This window comes from Ictidomys tridecemlineatus, chromosome 2 (genome assembly GCF_052094955.1).
Source record: "Ictidomys tridecemlineatus isolate mIctTri1 chromosome 2, mIctTri1.hap1, whole genome shotgun sequence".
NCBI classification, from domain to species: Eukaryota; Metazoa; Chordata; class Mammalia; order Rodentia; family Sciuridae; genus Ictidomys; species Ictidomys tridecemlineatus.
In genome coordinates, this window is record NC_135478.1 from 218,550,155 (window position 1) to 218,568,565 (window position 18,411).

General features: G+C 36.2%; 1 protein-coding gene and 1 non-coding gene across 4 annotated transcripts in view; both read left to right on the forward strand.

Moving 5' to 3' along the window:
* The window catches only part of Agk (acylglycerol kinase), a 77,320-nt gene that overhangs the window by 43,327 nt on the left and 15,582 nt on the right, over window positions 1–18,411 (forward strand). For all 3 annotated transcript variants that reach the window (XM_078040670.1, XM_078040671.1, XM_078040672.1), the window contains 3 exons: window positions 3,540–3,609; window positions 13,320–13,399; window positions 16,900–16,957. In XM_078040670.1, the coding sequence (XP_077896796.1) occupies window positions 3,540–3,609; window positions 13,320–13,399; window positions 16,900–16,957 (208 nt within the window). The remainder of the gene's footprint in view (window positions 1–3,539; window positions 3,610–13,319; window positions 13,400–16,899; window positions 16,958–18,411) is intronic.
* On the forward strand, window positions 3,772–3,844 carry Trnaa-agc (transfer RNA alanine (anticodon AGC)). The gene has a single exon. It is a non-coding gene; the product is annotated as a tRNA-Ala (tRNA).

The window sequence follows — 18,411 nt, forward strand, 5'->3', positions numbered from 1 at the left end:
TAAGCTTTGTGACACATTAGAAGAAGTCAGTAAGTAAATATTAGTTGAATTAATTAATTAAAATTTCCTTATGACTTTTCTAATTATTACCTTCTAGAATTAATAATACTCAGGCAATTTTCAATTTTGGGTAAGGATTTTTTTTCCTTCTTTAGAATTGTTTGATTAGGTTAGTTTTTGTATATTTTTTTGTTGATGTTGTAATTTTAGGAGCCACCTATTATAACTTAATAGTTCTGAATTTTTATAAAAGTCTTGGTGCCTGTATCAAACACTAGGTGTGCACATAGGCATATATAAGACATATATTCAAACATCACACATGCTTCAAACTTGAGTATAATGGTGATCATTCAGCTATTCACCAACCATCCTGAGGCCGAGCAAACAGAGAGGCTGTTTTAATTGGCTGTACTTTTTGGCCCAATTTAGAATTTTCGAGGGACAATAGTAATGACAAATGAATTACTCAAACATTTTTTTGCCTCTCTGAGATTAATCTTATCTGGTTCAGGTCTTGGTTACATTAGAGAACTTGTCTTCCCTTGTGTTGGTAGAAGTTATTTGAACTGCTTTAGCCAACATCTGCAAATACCATATGCCAGTGATCAGAGTAGGCAATTGCTTTGGAGAACCCTTTGCTTTTCCCAAAGCCAGTTTATCTGGAGTGTGGCAACCCTTAGAATCTGAGATAGCAGTCAATTTTTTGGAAGCTGATTTTCCTCTGTTGTTAAACTATTGTTATTGCTGCTTCTATTTATAATTTAAAGATTTATAAAGCTTAATTTATAAACATACCCCTGGGCTCTTAGGTAATCGAGTAATTCTGTCCTAGATTAGAATTTTGTAGACCTCTTAACCTGGCAGTTGCCTAAGGCTCTTTAAAAAGAACACAGCTTTGCTTTTTGCTCTGCTGCCAAGATTTCTTGTATCATAATTACTACAAGGAAAAAGTATGTTTTTTTTTTTTAATTTGAAATGTTGCAGGTAAATAATCCTAAAAGTGCTGTTTGTGCTTTAGTACTACTTGATTTAGAACTTTCAGTTATATTGTTGGAGAATGGTGAACTTCAGGTTGCATTTTAGTTGTCTTCTGTCTGAACAACTCTATGACCATAATTTGATAACCTAGATGAAATGGACCAATTTGCCAAAATTCATACAAAAAGAAATAAACAGTAGTAAATGGATAAATAAACAGTAGGTAAATGGTAAATTAATAACCTGGTACATGCAGACAATTGGAATATTATTCAGCTCTAAAAAGAAATAAGCAAAGAAATGAGCTTTCAGGCCATGAAAAACACAGAGGAAGCTGAAATTCATACTGGTAAATTAACACTGCCAATCTGAAAAAGCTACACAGTGTATGGTTTCAACTATTTGACTGTGGAACTATGGAGACAAAAAAGATCAATGGTTGCCAGAGTTGGGGGAAGAAAGGGTTGAATAGGCAGAGCAGAGAGGATTTTTAGGGCAGTGAAACTATTCTATATGATACTATAGTGATAGATGTGTGTCTTTATATGTTTGTTGAAATCCATAAAATGTGCAACATACAGTGAACCCTTATATAACCCTGGAATTTGAATGAGTGGATGTAGTTTGCCAACTGTAACAAATGTAACAACCACTCTAGAGCAGAATGGTGATAACTGAGGAGGCTGTGTATGTGTGAGTGCGGGGCTAGTGGGGGGAATCTCTTTACCTGCCTCTCAATTTTGCCATGAACCTAAAACAGATGAAAAAAAATTAAGTATTAGCAGACTTAGAATAGTATTTTCAAACTTAATTGTCCTTGCTTAAATAAGCACAAGGAAAGGACTCTTAGTTTCTCCTCAATTTGGCAACATTAACATGGACCTCTGTGGCTACTCTTTCTCATCATTCGTTGTAGTTATATACTGCCCTTGAATCTCACCATTAAGATTCACTCACCTGGGACAATTTTAGTATCAATACTATCTTTATTGAACATATCAAATATATTTAAATCTATGAATGATTTCATAGTTAGTACTAAGAAAATAAAAATGAAAACTGATCACTTAACAGATGATACCAGGAAATGCATTAATATGAAATGTGTGTGTGTGTGTCTGTATATAAACAGACACACACACACACACACACACACACACATATTAAATGTTCAATGAAGAAATTTGAACATTGACTAAATAAGTTGACAGGAAATTTTAAAATATTTTAGGTATGATAATGTATATCATGGTTTTTAAAAGCACCTTTATCTTTTGGAAATTCACAGTGAAATAATTATGCATGAAGTATCAAGATATCTAAGATTGGCTTTAATTGATAGAAGAGAGGGGATATGTGAGGGGATATTCTGTAAAAAGTACAGTATTTTCTGTACTTTTTACAGAATAAAACAATTCATTCAGAAAATATTGAGTGTGTACATGTGCCATGCACTATGCTAAGTTTAGGTTTTACATTGATCGGTAAAAGCACGAAAATCATTACTAACCTTATAGAACTTTCAGCTCTCAGGAGGCAGGTGATAAAGAGATTCACAGTGTATGATAAATCGTGATCTCTGAAGGGACATTAACAGTTTAGTGATAGAGAATTATAGGGAAAGCCCTCACTACAGGCTGAATGGGGTGGGTCTCTGAGATGGTGGTATTTCAACCAAGACCTAAAGGATTAGAATGGCCAGCCATGAGAGACTGGAGATGGATTACAAGACCTGGAGTTTCGAGGAAGTACTTGACATAAGTCCCCTTATTCTTTCACTCTGAGAGCAAGTATCTTCTTTTCTAACCACTTGCTTGTGTAATATTTATTTTTTGACTATTCCTAGTGTATTTATGTGTGTCTAATCTTAGCTCCAATTAAAGAAGAAACTCCAGAACTACATAGTGCTCTGAATAGATGTTAGTAGCATGTGACTTTGACGAGTCCTTTTCAAAAGACTGTCAGGACGTAAATATGAATAGTCTTGAGTCTTTAAGCAAAAGAATCATCAATTAAAATGAAGTATATCCTAGTAATCCTGGAAAATAAGAGAAATAAGTCTTGGGTTCTGGATTATATTTTGTTAAGATAGCTACAACAAATCCTGTCCTTTATTTACCCTTTTGTCTGTTAGAGTATAAAGATATACTGTTTTTTTTTGAAGTGCCTGAATTTCTTACAATGAATTAAAGATGTTATATTATTATTATTATTATTTATTTAAGTACTATGTTTTCCTATGATTAAATATAAGGCACAATGGAGAGACTCAATAAATGTTAAATAAGTGATTGATGCCTTGTACAAACTTCTCTTTGCCAAAGCCTTCTCTTTTGAGTCTGTATCAGAGCCTTCTACCATATTTATATCAGTTATAAATATATAAATAAATATTTAAATAAATATTCTTTTATACTCCTTTGTTCTGCTTTCTTGGACTATTTTGAAAGACATCTTCCTTACCTATCTACTCCTATTCTGGGCGGGAATGTATATGTGGTGGGGGGAGAGATGTTGCTTATTTTTCACAGCATAATTTCCTTTTTGTTCCTATTTAGACATATTACAGATGCCACACTTGCCATTGTAAAAGGAGAGACAGTTCCACTTGACGTCTTACAGATCAAGGTAAAGTCTTTCCTTCGATTTTGAAAAAATTATGGAAGTAGTAGACATGTACATGTAAAAGAAAATTAAATGTTGTGGTTCAAATTAGACTGCAATGAATAGTCCCTCTTCCCTCCCTATTCCAAGTATTAATCTCCAGAACAAAAATCTTATGTGCTGGTTGGGGATATAGCTCAGTTGGTAGAGTGCTTGCCTAGCATGCACAAGGCTCTGGGTTCAATCCCCAGCACCACCACCACCAAAAAAAAAAAAAAAAAAAAACCATCTTATGCGTTAAATCACTAATTAATATGCTTATGATCCTACTTTTTAAAGATATTGTGTGTGGTAGGGATTGAGTGTACATCTCAGTGGTAGAGTGTATTCTTAACATCTCCAAGGGCCTGATCCATGGTACTACATGCACACATACAAGTAAAAAAAAAATCATGGTAAACATCACATAAACAAAATTTACTATCTTATCTATTTTAAGTGTATACTACTTCAGTAGTATTAAGTATATGATGCTACTTTTTAATGTATCAGCTTTTTTCTTGACTTCTGTTATGATTCCCTCTATATGTCTTCCTAATGAGTTGCATCTCTATTTTCAATTTTTCTGTTGACTGTCTTTGGATCACAAGCAGTTTATCTGTTATATGGTTGTTCTGAATATTAAGAGAGCTCATAAATATAAAGTCCTTAGGACAGTGACTGATTTCATCTCACTTGTTTATATAGTGGCCACTTCTTTCTCCTATGCTTTGTTGGAGTTGAAACCTTGCTCTTGTCCCATCTTTACTTTGGAGCAATCTGTCATTATTTGGAACTCAGGTTACTTGGTTGTCTTGCAATCTTACTACCTTTTACCTTATTACCTTTTACCTTATTACCTTTCATATTAACTTAAAAAATTGTGATTTTTATAGTTTTTCTTTTTCTCATTTTTCAGGTAGGAATAATGTTTTTTATAGCTTCTATACATCCTAGGTGGGAACAGAACATCCTATTTTTATATCGCATTGTTTAACATTTTCTGGTTCATCTGTAGAGAAACTCATGAATTGTTTTAGAAATGCGTTTACTGGCTATGCCCTCTGAAAGGGATTAGAAGCAATGGACACCCCACAGAAGTGAACATGCCTGGCATTCAGATTTTCTTCTCTAAACATTCCCTAACAAAAATAATCAAGATTCTGTGATGGGATGCTTTTTAGAAGCAGAGCAGAAAGGCAAGGGAATACTCAAAAATTGATGGGGACATCACAGAAAGAAAAGAACTAGCCTGGTGGTGTCATACTCACTGATTTGGAGACATTTTGAATATCAAAAAAACAGTAACACTGATGGATTATAATACCGAAAATAAAAACGAAGAATCCATGAGTGTCCAGTGATATCACAGAATTGCCAGCTTATAAATATAAATGGAATGATAGAATAAGGATATTAGTATTTTCCGTCACCAAATGGCTAATTGATTTCAGGTTGAGATCATCCATGAATACTAAAAGTATTAGATAAAAAGCTGTTGGGAAACAAATATCCAAATAGTCTCAAATTATTAATAATTTAAAAAAAAATACATTTTTAGAGTGGAAAAAACTAGGATATACCACTTCATCCAAGTAATCAAACTGAATACCACCAATAATGAAGCAAACTGTCATTATCTGACTTCTGATGTGATATACTGAGAAACATGCACCAACACTTATGCAGTTTCCTGACCAAAGTGATAAACTCATCTGAATCTAATTGAATCTCATCACAAGAAAAGTATCAGACAAATACAAATTTTGGACTGGCCTCTTCCAAAAATGTCAATGTCATGAAATCCAAAAGAAGGTAGTCTCTTCAAGATTAAGGGAAACTAAAGAAGTAAAACTAAATCCAGTATAAGATCCTAGATCAGAAAAATGAAAATCAGTTGCAATCCTGATAGACATTATTAGAACATTTAGAGAGATATTTTAATATGAAGTCTATATTAGATATTATATATTAGTGTTAGATTTCTAGAGAGTGACATTGGTGCAATGTTATGTCTGTGTATCTTTGTTCTTAGGAGAGGCATGCTGAAATATTTGTGAATTCCTTAACTTATTTGCAAATTAAGTAATACTATGGAACATACACATAGAGAGATAAGGCTAATATAGTGGAGAGATATGGGTAATGATGAATTTAGGTGAGAGGTATAAATGGTATTCATTGTACTACTTAGATTTTTTGGTTGACATTTTTTCGAAAATAAAATGTTTTGGGAAAAATGTTCAATACCCATTTCCGATTCTTGATCAGGATTCTCTCTTTAAAAAGAATTTAATTCCTGGAAAACATATATTCTTACTTGGATAGTAGTTAAATTACTGTTCTTTCTTCATCTAATTTGTTTTCCCCTAGTCAAAATTCATGGGCTAGAGTTGTGGCTCAGTGGTAGAGTGCTCGCCTAGCATGTGTGAGGCACTGGGTTCAATTCTTAGCACCACATTTAAACAAATGAATAAAATAAAGATCCATCAATACTTAAAAAAAAAAAAAGGACAAATTCCTAAGAAGGCAAATCTGTGCTGTTAAATCTTCCTATAAATTGTAAGTTTCTTGTACTCTTTACTCAGATTTGGCCTTAAAATATACCAACTTCTACCAGGCATGGTGGAACAATCCTGTAATCCCAGTGGCTGAGGAGGCTGAGGCAGGACAATCACAGTTCAAAGCAAGCCTCAGCAATACAGTGAGGCTCTAAGCATAATAGTGAGATCCTGTGTCAAAATAAAAATAAAAAAGACTTGAGATGTGGCTAAGTGGTTAAGCACCCCTGAGTTCAATCCTTGGTACCAGGGGCGGGGGAAAAAAAAGTACCAGCTACTTTAAGAATGAACATTTTTATATTTCATATGCTTCTTGATATTTGCTAAAGGGTCATAATTTCAAACTTCAAGCCCTAAAAGTCTCTATTAGTAACACTGATTGAGCACCCCAAATCTGGAAAACTCCAAATTTCAGATTTGTCTGAATCAAAAATTCAGTCAGATTTGATTCTGATCAGATTCAAATCTGAAATTTAGAACTTTCCAGATTCAGGATGCTCAACTGGTGATCTTTGTGAAAATATTCCCAAATCCTAAAAACTCCAAAATTGGAAATGTTTCTGATCCAAAACATTTTAGATAAGAGGTCACCCTGGGTAAAGTTTGCAGTGTGCATTTATAACTGGTAAACATGAGCTTTTAAGATTTGCCTTGTATTTTCCTTTCTTCATGCAGAGATAGCCAGGCTCTAGCATGACCTCATTGGTCATAAGAGAAGTGATTTAAATATTGTAGTTGATCTTTCAGCATATAATAAGTTAGGTTGTTCTCACAAAAAGTAAAACCTTTGCTTAAAGAAATTCTAGCCTAGGTAAAGTACTAGATTGTTATCTAGAAGATAGTATTTTAAAACATTGTTATTGCTAAAAGATTCTCTCTTAATAACAGGATATATCAGGGTAGATTTCTTAATAACTGAGTGATTTACTTTTGTTTATATAAGTATTAGAAGTGCATTTTATAGTAATTAGAATTTAATTGGAAATAGTTGATGTGCTTTATTTAAATGTCTCATCTCTCTATCTCTTTCCTTCAATGTACTGATTTTTTGAATTGATGAAACCAAGATCCAAATTACCACAGGTTCCATGTATTAATGATGCAGCCCAGGAAGCAGAAAACTTTTAAGTGAGTTCCTGGAAAACAGCTTCTCCTCTGGTTTCTGAGGAACTCAACTCAGTTTAATTCATTTCCCCTTTTCTCCTTATTTTTGGAAAGAGCTTTCAGATATGGAGAAAAGCATTAAGGCATAGTCTGAAATCAAAAGCATTATAGATGAAGCCTGACAACAAATTCTTCTTTTAGAGATCAACTCAAACTCCAATAAACATTTAACTGCAGATTCTCCAAAGATAAAAGCAGCAGTCATTGGAAGTTATAATGATGTCTTGCATTTAGCTTTTTCAATGTTCACCATGTGTTCATATCTCATGTGAACCTCTGACTGAGTCAAGATGTGTATCAGCATCTTCATTTGACAGTCACTGGTTATGTGACTATGTTGGAGACAAAGCTAGGCTGTTTTCTGACTCATGGTCTGTTGCTTTTTCTACTTTATCACTTGGCAATATACCATGATTTTTAAAGAGCAGTTTTTTTCCAATATAGACATCTTGAATACTTAACTCTAAAGAAACTACTGGAAAGATTCATGGAATTTTTTCTAGTCTTTTTGATTTTTCAATTTTTAGACCACAGAATCAGATAGGGGAGATGGTGGGGGGCTGGAACATTTCCCTTATCCTCTGTATCCTTCCTGGCTAGTTACTTGTACTCCTTCTTCTTAGACCCGGGCTCTGAGCATTTTCCTAAGATGCTTAGAGGTTCTTCAGGGGTCCCTCCATCTATGTCTTCATCTAGAGTCCCTAAACTTCCTAGGTTAGGCAGGTAAATAATTGATAGGAATTGTTTTCTTTTCATTGTTCCTTAAGCCTATATTCCAATCCGCTCTTTCAACTATTTTCTTCCTCAAATCCCTGCTTTCTCAGGGATTTGCTCTTTCAGGTGTCTGTGAATTGGGGCAACACATCTCCTTTGCTGTATGGACCTGGCTGTGTGGTTTTTTTTTCTGTTTTTTTTTCTGATCTGTCCATCTCATGATTTGCCTGCCTGCCCAGACCTTCAATGGGCTAAGATATAGTGATACCTTGTCTCTTGGCCTCTTCTCTGTTGTTGTGACCATATTTATGCTTATTTGACATTGTTCATGTCTGGCACAAGCTCCACAGGGGCTTATCTCCTTTACGGACCTTCAGATACTTCTGAATCTTGACCCCTCTCTGCCCATTCAGTTCTTGGTTGGGCATCTCTACATCTGTTTGAACATTCCTGGCTGCCCATTTTGTTGGCCAGAATCATCCCACCTCTTGCTAGGACATAGCACCCCATATCAGTGGAAGCTTGAGATTATAAGACTTTTCTGTTGTCCTAACAGAATATTCCTAAGACTCTTCCCCCCAGATGAAGGAGGAGGAAACATGTTGGGGCACCAATCTGCAAGTCTTGAGAACTTGCCTTATCATGTCTTACCTACACCACATACCTTAGAATGGAGTTCCCAAGTCCTCCCAGAGAAGGGTTGACAGTTAACCAAAAAACTGCATGTTATATTTCTCCTTTTGGAAATTTATGATGTACATTACCATACTAAAGACCCTAAGAAGAGCTGCACTACACAGCTTGTTTCAAACCAAATAGGTTCGTGTTTCCCATTCTGTCTCACCATGGAATCTTGTCATCACCATCAGCGTTGTTGGGGACACTTGTTTTTATCTTAGGAATCCCATGGGGAAATGCTGAGGATACAGCAAACACACAGCGTTGTTTCTTCCTCCTGGGCTAGAGTGCTTTCTCCTCTCCTTTTCTTCTTTCTCTCTAGTCCTCTCCCAACCTCTCCTAATCTAGGTCCCTTATTTTAAAAATGTTACTGATAAGATTACAAAGTTGCAGGTAGGAGGAATAAGTTTTGAGATCTAATTAAACAGGCAAGAATCAATAATAATGTATTATATGTTTCAAACTAAGAACCTTCAAGTGTCTCATCAAAAAAGATAAGTGAGGTGATGGATACGTTAATTAGCTTGATTCAATCATCTTACTTTGTATACATATATAAAATCATCACATTGTACCCTATTAATGTGTACAACTGGGATTTGTCAATTAAAAATAACGTTAACAGCCAGGTGTGATGGCGCATGCCTATAATCCTAGCAGCTAGTAAGGTGGAGGCAGGATGATCACAAGTTCAAAACCAGCCTTAGCAACTTAGTGAGGCCATGAGCAGCTTAGTGAGACCCTGCCTCAAAATAAAGAATAAAAAAGGGTAGTATGGGGCTTAGTGATTAAGCATCCCTGGATTCGATCTCTATTACTCCTCTTGCCCAAAATAGAAAGGGCTGGGGATGTGGCTCAGTGTTAAGTGCCCTTGTTCTTAATCCCTGATATCTGTACCCTCCAAAAAAAGTCAATAAAAAATATATAAATTTGTGTTTTGTTTTAAAATGTGTGTTGTTCTCCCTGACCTCCTCTTTTGCTCTCCAACACATTATACAACTACACGTGCTTTGTGCTGTCATAATTTTCTACATATCTGTTATTTGAACTGCCTATAGATGTGCCTTTTGTTTGTATTTGAGTCTAAATAGCCTCTGCTATACTTTGAGCTCCTTCATCCTTGTCACAAGGCCTAGAGTGGGGTGCTCAATAAATATTTATTGGTTAAACGAATGAATGCATCTTTTTTAAAAAAAATTTATTCTAGTTTGTTATGTATGACAGTAAAATGCATTACATTTCATATTACACATATAAAGCACAATTTTCCATATTTCTGGTTGTATACAAAGTATATTCACACCATTTGTGTCTTTATACATGTTCTTAGGGTAATGATGTCCATTTCATTCCACCCTCATTTCTACCCCCATGCCCCCTCCCTTCCCCTTTTCCCCTTGACCTATCTAGAGTTTATCTACTCTTATCATGCTTCCCCTCCCAACCCCACTATGAATCAGCCTCCTTATATGACAGAAAACATTTAGCATTTGTTTTTTTGGGATTGGCTAATTTCACTTGGCATTATATTCTCCATCTCCATCCATTTACCTGCAAATGCCATGATTTTATTCTCTTTTTATTGCTGATGAATGTATAAAGATGCATCTTAAGATATTTGAGAATGACTTTGCAGAATTATAGTGAGAAAAGTTTTTGATTCACGTAAATGCTTTATAAGGTTAGTCTGTCACTTAATTTTATGATTAACAACAATTTCACATAATTTTTATTTTAAAATAAATTTTATTTACTGGTTTGTGCTACTCATTGTTTCAGGAGGTGAGTCTACAGTGGTGATAACCCTTTATATACTCTTAGTAGATCGCCTGTAGATAAGTTTGAATATCAAGCAAAAGAGAACTCTGTTTTCACAGATAGAAGCCAGTGTTCAGGGGTTAAGTGGCATGCCTTATAGCACCTATGAATTATTGAGGATTCTTACTTCAAAATACTTGAGTTAAGTTGCTATTCTATTTTATAAATCTCCAGTGATCAGTATGCAACATTTCTATGAAATCATGTGGACTTCACATGCTTGCTTATGCTTTGGTAAAAGCATTACTTATTATATCCAAAAACATTGTCATTCTGATGCTCCATAAACAGGCAGGCAAGAAATCATCTTGGCTCTAAAGATATTCAGAATATAGCATTTCATCTTTTTCTACCTCAGCCCTGGGCACCGTCATCTTTTGTCTAGATTATTTCACGGTTCTGTACAGTTCTCCCTCTGTCCTTACCTCTTTGTGATCTTTTTTCAACAGTCAGGATGCAGTGACAAGTTAGGGTACCTCACTCTGCTCAAAGCCCTTTGGTAGGGTCCCATCTTTGAATAAAAGCCAAAGGCCTTCAGGCCACAGTCTTGTCCCTATCATCTTTCTGGCCTTATCTGTATTGGTTGTGTACTTCAGGTCTGTGCAGATGTTACTATATGGACAGAATCTTCCTCCACCTCCTTATATTGATTGGTAATCACTCCTCCTTGGAATATCTGCACTTCTATTTTACTCTCCCCTTTTCTACTGTTTCTAGCCCCTATACTGTTGATATGTGGGAAAAGGTTAGAGAAAGATCTTTTTACTTAGCAGGTGGTGTTATAGATCTCTGTTGATGGCTGAGGCCCTAGTACAAGCTCTCTTGTGGGTTCACATGTGAATTCCTTGGGATGCCTCCCTTGACGTCATTTTCTGGTGTTGGAGATCTGTTCTAGCTCCTCCTCTTTCAGCTCCCTCCCTTAACTCCTGGGCATAGTACCTTCCATAGCCTCTCACTTCTGGAGTACTGTGGCCATTGTGCCAGTCTCTTAGATGAGGTACTGTCAAAACAACTCAATCCTGCTGTCGTCTATTATATCCACTTAGCACCTGGGAAACCAGTGTGTCCTTTGTCGGTCACTCAGCGAGTTGCCCCACTCTCACCCATTTTCTATGCCATCTCTGCTTCTAAGAGCAGAAAAGCCAGTCTCTCTTTACTGCACTAGCAGGGATGAGAGGCTGGTGTCTCTTTCTTGTAGCTTCTCCTACTTATGTGTGATTTGCCAAGAAATTCCTTGCTTGATTTTGGTGTAGTGGGAGTGGGACTGACAACAGGGCTGGGAGAGCCCTCCTCTTCTGAGAGAAGAGGTAGCATGCTTTTTCCAAGCCAGCAACTTCCAGTGCTAAGGTCACACAGGTCATAATCTTTCACATGCTAGTGTAGTGGGGTGATGTGTGGGGGACACCCTACTGTCTTGCTTTTGGTAAAAGCATTACTTATTATATCCAAAAACATTGTCATCCTGACTGTGTGAATGATCCCATCCACACAGCAAGGGATCATTATACTGCATCGAGGTATGAATCAGCTGAGAAAAATTAACCAGAAATTATAGAAATAAAATAAAAATTAATTTATTAATTGAAAGCGGGACATGGTGAGACCAGCTCTGATGGAGACAGGATTTGACAACAAAATGGAGTCTGAGCAGTTATTTATGTGGGCAGGTGCACCAGAGGGATTCAGTGGAAAGAACTTCTTCAGGAAAACAGGAGGAAGATAGAAAAAACAAGTTATTTGGGGCTTAGCAGGTTATGCCAACCTCCTTTATCTCTGGGCAGGCTGGGATTTAGAAATCAAGGCTTTTAGAACTAGTGAGTTCTATGGCAAACACAGAACTTTCCCCCATCAATAGTAATTGCTTTGCAGATGTGTATCCTCCCCGCACCCTTGTATCATGGGGTTCCCCAAAGCAGTGTTTCATTGATTAGGGTTTCACATAGTTCAAAGCAATGATTTATCAACCACCTATGACATAACTGGTTCTACTGCCTTTTAGCAAACTCTCTGTTGTGTCTAGCATTTGTCAGCTCTCTTTAGAATTGAGGGTGGCTGTTAGTATTCAGCTCTTGGGATTTAGCTATGATTTTGAATACATAAATAAAAATTCTATCTAGAATCTTGGTGTATATATATTACATATACTTTAAGGAAGGTTAATTTTGAATTATTAAATTCTTAGGGTTATTGTTTGTTGGATGATTTGTCTCATTATTGCTTAATACACCAATTTGTTAGAAACTTAATAATTTTAATATGTGAGATTTGGCTATACAATATTATATTAAATCTGAATCACTTTTTACTCTGACTTGACATATATTTGTGTTTTCCAATATTCAGGTGATATATCCTAGAACATCAGAATTATATCTTAAGAGTTCTTGGTCCTTTAAAGAGAATGCAGGCTTAAGTTATCTTTGCCTTGGACAAGTTTTTGAGGGAGAAGGAATTCTGGCTGACCTGATTAGTGACTTGCTCAAGAACTAGCATAGTTCCTTAATTTACAGTCTGGGAGTATGGTAGTATGTCCTTGATGACAGATTCATGAGACCTAATATATAAAAATTACTTTCACTTTACAGTATGGATTATTCAAGTTCTCTTTCCCTATGCTAAGAGGGTTAATTTCTTTAATGTTTGAACATACTTTTTAGAATCTGGGTTGTTGGACAGCATGAACACTTGCTGGGTCCTTACACATAGAGAGTTCTGAGCTATTGTATTTGTGAAACTAAATGAAGTATATTTAATTTCCAGGGTGAAAAGGAACAACCTGTGTTTGCAATGACTGGCCTACGATGGGGATCCTTCAGAGATGCTGGCGTCAAAGTTAGCAAGTAAAGGATTGTTACATTGATAGTTTTTTAAAAATCTTTTTCTGTCCTTGCCTTTGAGGTATTAATACAGTGGTCTGGGAATAAATCAGGTGGGCCTGGAGGTTGAACTGGGTATGATTAATGAGGTAGGAACACTGAGCCAGAGGTTTGCATCCTGTTTGCTCAACAGTAGCTTGTTGGGAGCTGAAGAGCAGAGTGCTCCGTCTCTAATTTTAGTCACAGTATTTGAGTGGACATTTAGGCTCAAGCTAGAAGGAAGGGTAGCTGAATGCCTGCCATACAGCAGCATGTTCAGCTGGGTTCTGAGCTGAAGGCATTGCATGGCCTCAGTTTAATGGAGCTTTTACAGTCCTGGTTGGGGTACCTTTCCTGAGAGGTGTTTTTTGTTTGTTTGTTTGTTTGAAGGCCTCACAGATTAAGAGACCACTGGCTACCTCTCTTTGAGAAGGGTGAAAGGTGGACACCTGGCTGTGATGTGACATGGGTGAACAGGCTGTAGAGTTGCTGATTAGAGGGCCATTGCTGGCTTTCATTGCAATAGACTTATTTTTGGAGAATCCATTGTATGAAATGAAACTCTTGGCTGGAAAAGAGTGCATGTTGTGTTCCATTTGATGAGGAGAGATTGAGGAGGCTAGGGCTTCCACCGTAGGACTGAGGGAGGTGCCCTGTGAGGTGCACCTCATTCCTGGCAGATGGTATTTTTGTCTTTCTTTTTCTTAAGGCCCAGAACTTCAGATTTCAGTGTAGTTTAGCTGATTGTGGTTGATCTCATACACAGCTCTCACATCAAGAAAACCTTCTTGGGGCTGGGGTCATAGCTCAGTGGTAGAGCACTTGCCTACCATGTGTGAGATGCTGGGTTTGATTCTCAGCACTGCATGTAAAAAGATAAATAAAATAAAGGTCCATTGACAACTAAAAAAAAGAAACCCTTCCTGTACTTGGCAGGCAAGTCTGCCACACTTTCTTTACAGAAATTTCTCTTACTTGTTTCACTTTATTATTCTTGCTAATGAAATTTCTGACTGTGAAATGTCAAAAGACAGATATTACTGTGTTATATTGCACACTGCAGTCTTAAATATTTCACATCTTCTTATTTGCAAGTATACCATGATTATGTCGATGCCACAAATTACCTTGTGTTTGATCTGCAGTCTCATATTCCCACAGCTCACCAAGAAGAATTGCTTAGCTCTCCCTAAAACAGGCTGGTGAGAACAAGTTGCTTTCCAAAATGTGTTGATCAACAATTAGATACAAGCATAGGTCAGGCCTCTTAGGAATATCTCACATACTTGTCCTGTATTTTGACAAGTTTCCAAACAGTGAATTTTAAAATTTGGTGGTGGTTATATTATACCATGACTAGGACTGGCCACAGAGTTGCTTTTTGTGTGAAAGGAGAAACAGAAGGGATACAAGAAATCACTCCCTAGCTGGCCATAGGAAGACTACAAGCTTGGTATTAAAATTTGCTATTGGTAGAGGTGAGGGAACTGCTGACAATTTAGAAATAAACTGCCTGAGTCAGGATGTTTTCTATTTGGCTAACTGGGAAAAAAATCAAAGTATAAAGTAAGCTAGAAAAAAATAAAATCAGATGACCGAGGCCCTTGTTAGTAGCCTCACAGTATTAACCTAAATAATGATTTAGAGTGCTCCACATTGCCTGTTGGAGTCAGTCTGTACACATTCTGCTATTCTAGGCTCTGCTTACTGTGTCATTGGCCTGTAGTTATGTATTTATATATCTTTATTTTTAAGCTTTCCTTCTTTTTCTGTTACTCTCACTATTTTCCATATCTTTGCTCCTCCTCTTGCCTAAAATGACTTCCTTCCCTCTTTTGTGAACCTAAACCCGACTCAGGCCCACCTACATTCTAAGCTCTGTACCTTTGCTTTATTCTTGTGCCATTCATTTCACAAGTGTGGCTGTTCCAGTGGTTTTAGGCCTTTAATGATTTTTGTCCTTTCTTGACTCCCCTTGCCAATGATAAATAGTGAACAGTTTAAACCATGACCTATATATTCATATATTATTTTCTATTATTTGGGGGTTTATTTTCTCTAATCATAAACTCCCAAAGATGAGAATTTTATACTCTATATTTTTTTGCCTCTATATATATAGTGAGAGCTAAATGAGTATCTATGGATCAGAATCAGTAGGGAGCAATGAAAGTAGGATGGTTGATAACACAGATAAATTTCAAGAAAGGAATCTACTTTTTCCCCCCACATTTTTTATCGGTACATTATAGTTGTACATAGTGATGGGGTTTGTTACATATTTGTACTTGCACTCAAGATGGCAATATAATTTTGGCCAGTATCACTCCCCAGTACTTCCCCCTTCCTCCCAACTCCCGGTCCCTTTCCTTTATTCTACTGATCTCTCTTTGATTTTCATGAGAGCACCCTCTAACACCACCACCTTTCTGTTCCTTTTTCCTCTCTATCTTCCACATATGTGAGAAAACATATGACCCTGGACCTTCTGAGTTGGGCTTATTTCACTTAACATAATGTCTCAAGTTCTTTCCATTTTCCTGAAAATGCCATAATTTCATTTTCTTTATGGCTGAATAAAACTCTAATGTATATACCATATTTTCTTTATCCATTCATCTGTTGATGGATACCCAGGCTAGTTTCATAATTTGGCTATTGTGAATTGTGCTACTATAAACATTGGATATACATCTAACACTATAGCCTGAGGACTTTAATTCTTTAGAATAAATACCAAGAAGTGGTAAGGCTGGATCATATGTGGCTGGATCATATCATGCCTAATCTTTTGAGGAACCTCTATACTGATTTCCATACTGGTTATACTAATTTATAATCCCACCAACAGTTTAAGTGTTCCTTTTTCTCTACGTAAGAGGAATCTACTTTCTAATTCCAACTAGGCATCTTCCTTTCTTCAGTAACTTTTATGTGTCTAGCAGTACTCAGTAGGTCCTCTTCACTTTGGTTTAACATTTGCCACTAAAACTGCATAACGCAAGTAATGTTAAAGTATGCTGGTTTACAAATTTTAATTGTTGGTGTGTTGGTGTGTGAGAGAGGACATGGGGTACAGGATCCCATCGTGTGTCCTACAACACAGTAGGCTGTGCAGCATCTTCATCATCTCAGTGTGGCTTCAGCATCCTCTCTTTGCGGCTCTTTTGACTGTGTTCTCAACTGCATTTTGTGGTTGAAATTCTGTATTATAATGATACTTTTGAATTTAGGGACTCCAGATTCTAGTTATTTGTCTCTTGTAAATTGCAAACATCTTTCTACTGTCTAATTACATACAGTTGGCCATGGCATTGAAATACAGATTAAAATGTACTGTAGTATGCTTATGTTAAGCCACAAAGCCTCCAGAGCAGCAAATCATAATAGCAGTGTCATTCTAACATATCATTTATCATGAGTGCTATCTATCATATTGTTATATCTTTTAATATTCTAATCATATTTATCTTGGTCTTCCTCAGGTACTGGTATCTTGGGCCTCTAAAAATCAAAGCAGCCCACTTTTTCAGCACTCTTCAGGTAAATGCAATTTATAATGTAGAACCTGCCCTGTGTTACTTTGTTGTTTTTGTAATGTGTGCATTTGAGGGTTTTTTTTTTTTTAATTCCTTGTAACAAATGCATGTGGCTTACTCCAACATTAAAATGGTCCATTTGATGATATACAATTACAGAAAGCATTCTTGTTTTTGTAAGAAACCACTGCTCATCTACAAACTCATTTCTTCCATGACCAAAACCAGACAAACCTTGAACAGAATGACATATATCTCAATTATTTATATGTGTCTCTATTAGTACCTGCCAATGAATTGAAAATTTCTAATGGAATATATCTAACTGTACTTTTGTATAATGTCAATAGGTTTCAAACTATACTAGCCAAATATGGGTAATGGTTACTGTATTGGACAGTACAGACATAGAACATTTAAAATTTTTTTCTTTTAATATTTCTTTTTTAGTTGTCAATAGACCTTTATTTAATTTATTTATATGTGCTGCTGAGAATCCAACTCAGGGCCTCACACGTGCTAGGCAATTGCTCTACCACTGAGCCACAACCCCAGCCCTAGAACATTTTCATCATCAGAGAAGGTTCTTTTGGATAGTGTTGCTATATATACTATACATTAAAAATTATTAAGGGCTAGGGGTCTGGATCACCAGTAGAGTGCTTGCCTAGCATGTGTAAAGCCCTGGTTAGATTTCCAGAAGAGAAAAACAAAAAGAAAAACACAGTAAAAATCTTGGCACAGAGAAAATCTCAGCAATTTATATTACTGAAATGCTAATAGAAAAATCATCCTTATCTGTGGACTAAATACTATGATCAGCTTTTATGCTAATCAAAGTAGTATAATCAGTTTGGCTGGATAATCTGAAAATTGGTAGTGAGAAAATTGGTTCCAATGTTAATATTCAAATTTATCAAGTTTTTTTCCTAATTATAAGAGTAATACTGGTCCATTGCAAAACATTTGGAAAACATAAATCCCTTAACCTGAAAAAAATTCCTGTTGGATTTAAAACTTAAATGTTAAAAACTAATATTGCTGAAATACAATAGTGGTTTTAAAAATTAACTTGTCTTTCTATACCAGAGGCAGACTGGATTGTAAAGTGCATTATTATCCAAGAGAGTAATCACATTGATGAGCAGTGGGTACATTTAGGAATAAACAGCATGACTATATGTTGAAAGGGTGGAGTACTGTTTCCGCAGTGTATTCAGTAAGCAATTATTGATATAAGCCTAGGATACCAAGCCAAACAAGAGGTTTTCTGACTTCAAGAAGTATTTATATGCTTGAGAGAAGTATTACAAGAAAATTTACATTTTGGCAAGTGCTAGGGGAGAAATAGGAAAGGATGAGATGGAAGCAGAGAGGGCAGCTTCCTAAATCTAAGTAAGGTCAGAAAGCCTTCTCAGTGAAGGTGACACTTATGCTAAATTTTGAACTGTAAGTAGG